Source organism: Crocodylus porosus, unplaced genomic scaffold, assembly GCF_001723895.1.
Source record: "Crocodylus porosus isolate Cpor-Errol unplaced genomic scaffold, CroPor_comp1, whole genome shotgun sequence".
NCBI lineage: Eukaryota > Metazoa > Chordata > Crocodylia > Crocodylidae > Crocodylus > Crocodylus porosus.
In genome coordinates, this window is record NW_017728886.1 from 189736873 (window position 1) to 189746872 (window position 10000).

At 39.0% G+C, this 10000-nt stretch overlaps 1 protein-coding gene across 1 annotated transcript in view; it reads right to left on the reverse strand.

Annotated features, from left to right (window-relative positions):
* The window catches only part of ZNF521 (zinc finger protein 521), a 282621-nt gene that overhangs the window by 272499 nt on the left and 122 nt on the right, over nucleotides 1–10000 (reverse strand). The window contains 1 exon segment of the mRNA XM_019547159.1: nucleotides 8931–8971. Within this exon segment, the coding sequence (XP_019402704.1) occupies nucleotides 8931–8970 (40 nt within the window). The 5' untranslated portion in view covers nucleotide 8971.

A 10000-nucleotide genomic window follows, 5' to 3' on the forward strand; every position in this document is an offset into this window, starting at 1 on the left:
TTGGGAGTGAGAGGCCATGCTGAGGAAATGGGGTCATGCTGATGAAAAGTTTGGGAAGCACTGACCTAAAAGCTGGGACATAGCAAGGCTGAGCACTAGAATATCAAATCTTTTATGGACATAGCCCTCACTGCTTACTTCCTTCCTCTCTTGAATTATATTTGTATTTGGCTCACTAGTCTTCTGATCATCTATTCAACAGCTTCACCAAGTCATAAGACACATATTTTCCCCCTCCTCTGGCCCTTCATCTACGTAATCCAATCACTTCCCAACAGTTACACACAAAGGCCAATAGCCAACCATTTCCTCCACCCATTTTCAGAATAAAAAAAAGAGTTACAACGGCATGCATCTTGATGTTCCTGTTGTCCTGGGATTAGTGAATCAGAAAGTTCCTTCCTTGTAATTGTGTTCCTTGGAAATGGAGAATAATTAATGACTCCCCACCCCCCACCTTCCTAACAGGCACATATACACAAACAGACACTATTGAAGTTGGAAACTTCACTGACACCATTAGAAAAAAAGAATGCCAATACAATTCAGTGCAAAAGGAAATTTGGTCAACTAAAGCTTTACCTAGTCTTTCCAAGGACATAACCTCATAATGACAACAAAGCATTTTTAATAAGGTTTGTTTTTTACCAAACCAAAAAAGAAAAAAAGAAAACTAACAAAAAAAAATCACTAGTTCCAAACCAGATGCCAAGGCATCATTTTAAAAAATGTATTAAGCAGTTAAAATTGAGTCTGACAAGATAATAGTAAAGATAGAAGTTTAGAGACTCTACTACATACAAGGAAACTATTATGCAATAAACTAGGGTGTAAATTTAAAATGCAGTTGCTATTCTTTATTAGCACCCCACGTGGACACTCGTATTCCACATCACAATTACCATGGAACAGCCACTGAAGAACAACAACTCAACAACAGATTTTCTTGCCTCATGTTCCACGTAAAAATTGGGTGCCCTGAGATGCTGAATATTTTTCCCACACTGCTTGTTTTGCACTGATGTACAAAAAGGTGTCAAATGATGTTTTACCCAGGGGGCTCCTTGACCAAAGGTTGGAATTTTCAAATTTCACATCTTTCTATCAAGTTACCAATAAAAGATGGGGGAAAAAGAGAATCGTTGAATAGCAAACATTTACCACACCAAAGAAAGTTAACAAAGAGAGTTATTATATCAAAAGAAACATCATGTTGGGTTGATGGGAGTCCTTAAGAGATTGAGATGGAAAAAATCATAACCTTAGAAAAAAAGTGTACATATATATTCAGAAGGAAACATTTCAGACGAATTGCACATGCAAACTATAAGGCTTCAGTCTTGTTCATGTGAAGTCAATGACAAAAAAACAAAAATCAAGCCTGCCGTTGGTGCAGGATTTAGGTAGTTTTTAATATATGGATAATTGACAATCCTCCTGTGCTTACAGCATACCTAGTAAAGGAGGTTCAAGGGGGGAAAAAAAAAGCAGCTGTGCATCATGCATACTCTCTCTCTCTCCACTTAAAAAAATTAAAAGCTGCATGCAGACATATCCCAGAAGAATACAGGCTACATAATAGATTAAATATTGAAAAACTGGGGGTAGGGAGGCTAGAGGGAGACAGAACTTTAAGCACGTTTCTGTACCTTTATATTGCACATGTAATATATATTGCGTGAAGTATATATGTGTATGTTTTTAAGTAATAAAGCAGTTGAAAGAAAAAATTAAAATGGTAATACTTCTCATTTAACTAGTATGGTAGCATTGGTCAAAAATGGTGAGGACGTTAAGAATACTTTACACACCTGTACATAAAAGAATACAAAGCAGAATTTGGGGGACCAAATTACAAACTCAGGAAAGTAAGAGGACTAGATGAAAATGCTAATTATAATACAGTGTGATCAAGAAATCCATAAAAATAAACCCATAAGCTTGCAAGAATTTTTTCCAACTATTTGAGTTGGTCTAATACAAGATAGCGGATTTACCCAAAGCACCTTGTCTGCCTATGTCCTTAGACCAACACAGCTACAACCTATACCCCTAAAAATCAGCCCATGCTTTTTCACTAGGACAGAGTTTTGAAGCATATAGCTAACTATTACTCGATCCTTTATCCTAGCTAAAACTAAAGCTACTAAAGTTTAGGAGGATTCACATCTAACAGAATTACTTTCATGTCTAATAATTGCTAAGCTAGCATAATTACTCATGCTTGAGTTGAAATGTGATGCACACTACAAGCCCAAGTTGTCTAAAATTAAAGTTAAAACAAAAACAAAACCTACTACAGTACTCTGCTCAGTTTTCTCATATTCATCTTTTGTCAGCCTTGCCTGCCAAGTGTTGCATAATGATTTTAAAGTATTTAAAAGCCTCCCTTATGCTATCTGACTCTTATAAACAGTGCAGCTGAAAAACTCTAATGCTTACATTTCAATGGCTTTGTAGTAACAGCACTGCAAATATATTTAAAACTAGACAGGTACACTTCTACAGCAACAAATAAAACACACAGAACTGCTAAACATAGTCCCCATGAGGAGAAAATTATATAACCATGTTTCTGATTTAATTGAAATTGGATTAGAAAGTTGCATTTTCCCCACCCTTCGAAGTGGGACTAATTTTTTACTTTTGACAGCACCCTAGGAACATATGGAAAACTTCAGATACATCTGGGAAAATGTTTGAGGTTTGTCTTAAGATATCAGCATTCATGCCATATTCTTAAATCAATTTAAAAATCTGGCTCCAAAATAGTCTATGTACAGTGTTTTACACAGAAAAGAATTAATTCTAACAGTTCTTTATGGATTCTTTTCTCATTTACAAATAATTACAAGATAGAGAGTGCTTTATAAAAACATATGAGTTTTTAATGCTCAAAAATGCATTTCATAACAAAGAAATGTGAGCTGTTAAATCACTTGCAAGTTACACTGAATGAATTACAGAGAAGCATATAGCCTTTCAAGAAATCTTAGATCTTGGTGAATAATGGTATCCTACACATGTTAGATAAGTGTCTCCATACTGACAACTTCCCTTGTTGCCCGAGTTAACAGCTACTAGGAAAAAAAGCCCAAGCAGTATTTCTAATCCTTTCAGTACATCTTTATCCAAAGATTTCAACCTTACAGCAACTAGCAATTGAGTTAACTATTCAGAGATGCAATGTTCACCAGTAACAGTACCTGCTCCTAAGAGATGAAAGAGAAAGGTCCATAAGAGTCCACTGGTCCCCAAAATAATTATATCATTGTTGTAAATCCTGCAGTTCGGGCATCATCAGCAGCCATCACTAATGTCAATGAGAATTACTAAAGGTTGGGGAGATGGCAAGTCAAAAAGAAACAGCTATATATGTCTGTATTACAAGAAGATTCTGATCTTAAATCGCTCTGTAAATTGATTTTTCAGGTATACTTTTATATTTGGTATCTTAATATATGCCCTTTTTTGTCTTGGTCATATGAAAGCCAACAGTCTATTCCTGTCTCAAACAGATGTTTTTGCTTCTCAGGACCAATGGAATCTTACAATTTTCTTTTTTGTTCTTCTCTAAAACAAGGGTGCCGGAACTATTGAGCTCCAGAAAAAAAGTTCTTTGGATCAGTGGTGCTGGAACTTTACGCCAAGTTCACGAGTCATGCCAATACTAATTAATGTATGTGTTCATGCTGAATGATTACAGTCCAATCAGCAGTCAATCTAATAACTTTAGCATCTAGTCTGTACAATTCCAAGATTCAGGATTCTTGGGGTAAAAAGAAATAAACATTTAACTGGTAGAGAAACACAGAGAAATGAAAGGGCTACTGTTCGAAAGGGATCTGGATGTCAAAGTCTCTCTGAGCTATTGTTACTACATAGTAACCTTTTTGTTATAGTCCACTACCAGGCTATCTTCAAAAGCATTACGCCATAGCATCTATGACTTTTGTACAAGAAATATTATACTTCAAATGTTTATGAGAAAACAGGTAACATTAAGCATGATCACATTTTATCCACTCCACCACTGCTTCACTTAAGTTTTATGTTACAGTTGTTAATTTAGCCAATGTGAAAGAATGTACAACCCTAAGAAACACATGGCCTTGCTATGATATCATTTTAAGATATGTGCCTATATGAGTTAGAATATACATGCATAGTACATTTGGTAATTTTTCCCTCTCTTCTAAGAGCCAAGCATTCAGTAAATTGAGTCCAATAGTCATAAAACTAAAATACAAAATATCACTGCAAGGACATTCATTTTGAAGCGACAATGAAAAATAAAAATGCTTAAATAAGGACTACAGAGTTTAACGTTTCTATTAAAATTGTGGGAAAAGACTTGCTCCCTGTGGTGACTTCTTTAACACCTACAATTTTCAGTGATTTTTCACCAACAACTTTAGCCTAATGGATATTAGTTGACTTTAGGTCGGAGACTATATGGATGTAAAAATACGTTAGGATTATATTTTCATTCAAACTGTGCAACAAATAGCTCTTTTTTCTTTAGAGATAGTATGGAGGACTGCATTTTCACAATTTCAATGCATTTCTAAACAACTGATTTCTGATCAAAAACTTTTAATGTGGACAAAAAAAGAACCCGCAAGTGAAAAAAGGGTCAGTAGTCCAAGTATGATAGCTACAAAGTGTTCCAGCTTACAAAAAGAGTTGGTTATTCAAATGGCCAAATTAAACAAGACACAAATGAATTATTCTTCGCCCCTCATCTCAGGAGGTCCCAAGTATGGCTTTATGAATATACATAGGGATTGCCTAGCCCTCAGGTATTTTGAGTTTAAACAGGTACATAGATGCTCAATCCCTAATCCCCTTCTTTTGACATTGGGCTCTGTATGGGCTTCTATCCTAAATATATTTCTATATTGCTGACCGTCTTGGACTCCACTCATCATGTTCTTGTTTTTTTTAGGTCTGAATTAAAGATGGTTTTGATCAGTAAAAAGTCACTCACTAAAGATGCCGTTCAGAAACTTACTACAGTAAATGGGATAAATAAACTAGCAAAATGAAAAGTAGGTCAAGTCTGACAAGTTCAATACAACTGCTTCTTGGTTGATTAAGAACAACCTGATAGATGAACTTTTTTTTTAACTCACAAAAGATATTCAAATTAAAGGTCATGTTTTAAAATGTTTTGGGATGGAAAACTATTTGCAGTTGTGTTTTGCCATGGCTCAACTGAATTTATATGGTATACAGATTTTTATAAACAATAATGACAATTTTCTGTATAATTAGATAAATATTTTTATTATTTTTGAAAGGCTGGAGAAATAGCTAGTATTTGCCTTGCTGTGCTTCTTACATAGCTACATGCCAGATTTTGAAATATAAGTAAAAGTTCCTAGCATAATTAGGCCAAACCTAGCAATGAACCAAAAAAAAGGGAAAACTTAATACAGCTCATTCAAAACAAACGTATTTCCAAAAAACAGAAGAAATGTAGTCATTAGTAAGGTCTTAATACCTAGGTTTCTCATGAACATTAGCTTCATCTATTCAGTATAAGAACTCCCTAAAACTCAATTCTCATGTTGTTTTAAAGTATTTACCTGTATTGTGTCACTATTCCCCTAAGATATGTTTCAAATTATGTTATCAAAAGTGACAGCCATATCAAAAGTACCTTTTATACCTTTCTCCCAGAAAGAGTTGCTAAGTACATGACAAACTGGAAATTTAATGTGTAGCTCTATATTTTATTTACATGTGCAAACAGAACTCATGGTTTTAAATAACTCATTTGCGTACATTCATGCAATATAGTTTCTCAGTAAAATAGTTTGCAAAATTGTTTATTTTTAAACTCTAAGTTGTTTCTACCATGAAGTAAACTGCTAACTAGTTAGAGAACGAAAGAATATAAAATTAAGGTTGCAATTTAACTTTCTGTTGAAAAATTGTGCATGCAATGTTACTCACAGCTATTGTCTCTTTGTTAAAAATAACTATGTAGTATTTGATGGGTACAGCCTTTTCAATGAAATGAAAATGCTGTCTCTAAAAGCATCCTTAAAGTTCGTTTCTGATTTAACCTGCTAGCCCATTTAGAAATCTTACAATCAAATTGTTCTCTGAATATTACTTATCCACTCAAAAATGGGCATTATTCAAGAAAAAAGAAATAGGAAAAAGTCAGATATGTAAACAAGGGTCACAGATGATAATGATAATCTACTTCTCAAAAGTAATTACTACACCAATAATTACACGTGGTGACTGATTTACTGGGGTTTTTTTAGTAGAACAAAATAAGAGTCTATGAAGAAATGTGTAATACCTCTGTGTTAAATATTAAATGATTTTCTTCAGTTTGTAGTTTGCTGTCACTGAAATCCAAACCACTCTCTGAAATCTAGGATTTCACTATTTGCTCATTTTAGAGGCTCGTAAGCTTCTGGAACAGAAGAAAGACTATGCTCATACCTACACATAAAATGGAAGCTGTACCTTTTTTTAAATGTAAGTGTGTTATTTACAGAAAGGTACTTGAACTAAGGTAGTTTTTTATTCTTTAATATATGTGTACACACAAATTGGTATGACTAAAACATGTTCCTAGTCTAACAGAACAACAATTTTAAGCATCTGCTTATTGGTTTTTTTGTGCGTCTGTGGATTTATGATCAATTCTTTCAAGGTTTAACATTGTCTTCTTCAATTCAACTAGTTTAACATCTTCTTACAAATATGGAAAAGTGATAGTTCTACTACTGGCTAACCCTATGTGCAAATAAATACTTTTTAGGGAAGCTCAGGAAATAAAATGCAGGCACAATGAACAGAACTTTCCTTGTGGTATCCTTTTAAGAAGGTGAGGAACACCACGCTTGTGTCCACAAAATGCCAAACAAAAGCACTCCTGAGCTGCACAAACTTCAGTAAACTAAATCCAGACCACAACAGAATGCAAAGCAGCTAAGCCAAGATTTCTTTTCCCTCTCCCCTCCCCCCACTCCCTTTTTAAAAATTTGGATGCAAAAAAATGAGACCCACTGAAGTCAACAGAAAGTCTCTGAAGGGGGGAACTTCTGGAAAGAGTTGTGTTTTAGGCAAATAGAAAACTGTTGTATCAAGTCCTGCTGTACACATCCATAAAAGCTGGCCCTGCTCCCACTTTCGAACAGCATCCCTGCACTCACTTGAAGGCATTGAAGGGAGTGAGGGGAGAATCCCGCCTGTTACTTTTTCTGTTAGGAAGCAGTTTAAAAAATAAAACCCCAGCTCATCCCCAGCCTCAGTCCCATTTGCAGCTGGCCACAACCGCCAGGTTCCTAAATTCTCAGCACTTCGTGCCTTCTTTGGGGCCTTCTTCTTCCACCCCCCCCCCTTCACATAGTTGATCCACTGTGGTCTGATGTAACATATGTTTTATTCAACTTCACTAGGGTTACAGAAAAACCAAGGGGGGGGGGGGAGGAAAACGATGTTATATAAAGTGACACCCACCCTCACACTCCTTTCTAGTCCCCAGGAGGGGAAAAGTGTGAGTGTATTAGCTGTGGTAATAGAGTTCATAAACCACCCGGGCGGAGGGGGTGCTTTTCTCTCAATCAAGTCCGCGGGAGTGGGGCTGGAGGAGAAACACCCCCCGCCCCAGACTGGCCGGGGGCAGAGAAAGGAGGTGACACTTGGGAGGATGCTCCTGCCAGAGCCTGGGGGAAGGGCAGCGGGGCTGGGGGAGGCGGCAGCGCCGCGCCGCTGGGAGGGAGGGAGGCAGCAGATGGGGCAGGAGAGGAGGCGGCGCAGACCCACTCTCCCCGGGACGTTCCCGGGCCCCGCCACATTCTCACAAGCCGCCCTTTGTCCTCCTCCTCCTCCTCCGGGGCCTTTGCTCCCGCCTCCTCGGGGCTCAGTTCTGTGTATGCTCCTTAAAGGCTCCTGGGTATTTTTTCCTCCTCCTTAATGCCCCCTCCTCCCTCTTTTGCTCTCAGATATCCCTCCCCCCCCCGCCTCCTTCTCCGGCGCAGGGGTGCGGGGCCCTGCACGTGGTCCGGCTCCGCGCTCCCACATTCCAGCACAGCTCCGGCTCCACCAACTCCAGCTCCGCATCGACAACTTCCAGCCGGCACTCCCAGCAAAGCCCACCCCCGGCTCCAACAACACCCAACACAACACAACCCTCCCCCCCCCCCCCCAATAATAATAATAATTTTTTTAAAAACTTCCTTCTCCAACTGAGAGCAAGAGAGACGGGAGCCCTCGGGCCATCCCAATCACACTGGATCGCACAACCCCCCCCCCCCCAAAAGAGGGGGAAAAAACCCAAAATGCTCCAAACCTCTGCAACTTTGTTTCAACCTGAAACAAAAAAACCCTCCGCCCTCCCCGCAGAGCCACAGCTCCCTCCCGTTACTTGCAGAGACAGCCCTGTCTTACCGCTGGTCTCGGGACACAATCGCTACGAGCAATGGTGGCTGGCCATGCACCCAGGGCCAGCCTGGGAAGCAGCCTCGCATTGCTTTTTTATTATCATTATTATTGGGGGGGACGACAGAGCCTTGCTTCAGAATGAAGGGGAAGAGAGAAACAGCTTTGCAACATCACCGAGGAGGGCAGATTTCCAAAGCAACAACTTTCTCCCCCCCCCGCCCCCATCCAAGTGTGAGTTAGATCCCAGGTTTGGGGGGCTTTTTTTGCTCCTTGCTTTGGTTGAAGTTGTCTGCAGGTTGCATCCCGGCTCAATTTGGGTGCCCCCCCCCAGATTCCCATCCTCCCCCCCCCGTGTGTGTGTATGTGTGTCCACCTCTGGAATAAAATGCGGGTGAAGAGCACACTCACTCACACAACACCTCTGAGCACAGCTTGACTCTGGACTACAAACAGTGGCAATTCAAGGCAAAGAAGGGTGTGTTGGGGGGGGAGAAAAGGGAGGGAGGGGTAGTACTTACCTTTGAGTGATCTTGGTTTAGCTTGCTTGCGGCGAGACATCCTAAAAGCAAACAGCTGAAGTTGTTTCAATGTGAGCCCTATAAAGAAACTACACTTCCTTATAACCGATGGGAGACCCTACAAGTCTCACACTCCTCTTGCTCAGCTCTCTCTCCTGCCCTCCCTCCCTTGTCTCCGCTGGCGTCTGCTTGGGGGGCTCAGCGCTTTGCTCAGGCAGCTGCACCAAAACTTTCCAAGCTTTCACCCCCCCACCCTTTCCGATCCCCCCACTCAAAAAAAAAAAAAAAAAAAAAAGCCCTGAATCAAGCAAAATACTTTCAAATCCTAAACAAAACAAAAAAAGAATCCCCCCCCAAAAAAGCCGTGAGACTGAGAAGTCCAATCGGTAGGATATCTTTTTTAACTCTAAAATTTACATATTCGATTAAAACAGAACAAAAAAAAAAAACAAACCACTACTGAAATAACCTGGCTTTTGGATTTGCTTTGCCAAAAAAAGTGTAAAAAAAAAAAATCCTCTGGATTTGTTTACAAACCGATGCTTTAGACCATTTGCAAAAAAATAAAAATAAAAAAATAAAGGAAAGGGAAATTTTTTAAAAAAAGAAAACAAACCCCCTCTAATCAAGATCTTGCAACAACAACCAAAAAATACCTCTCTAGTATTATTCCCCCTAAAATCGCCCACCGGAGTCAAGCCAGTTGTAAATGGAAAAATAATTGCAAAGAAAAAAAAAATACTTTTTTTTTTTTTAGGAAAAAAAAAAACCAACCTTCCTGCCCTGAAAAAAAAATAATTAAAAAACCCTAAACTAATTTTTTGAAACAAAAAAAGCTCCAATTTTTTGTTGTTTGTTTTTGTTGTTGTTTGGTTTTTGTTTGTTTGTTTGTTTGTTTTTCTCCTGCGCCCCTTGTTCTGGGGTGGGATTTTTTTTTCCTTCTTTTTGAATAGCCGGGTCCGCTGTAGCAGCCCTGGATTTGGGAGCTGGATGTTGCTCTCTAAAGTCTACGGCTGGCTCGGCGGCGAGAGGAGGAGAGCCGGGAGCAGGAGGAGGAGGAGGAGAAGGAG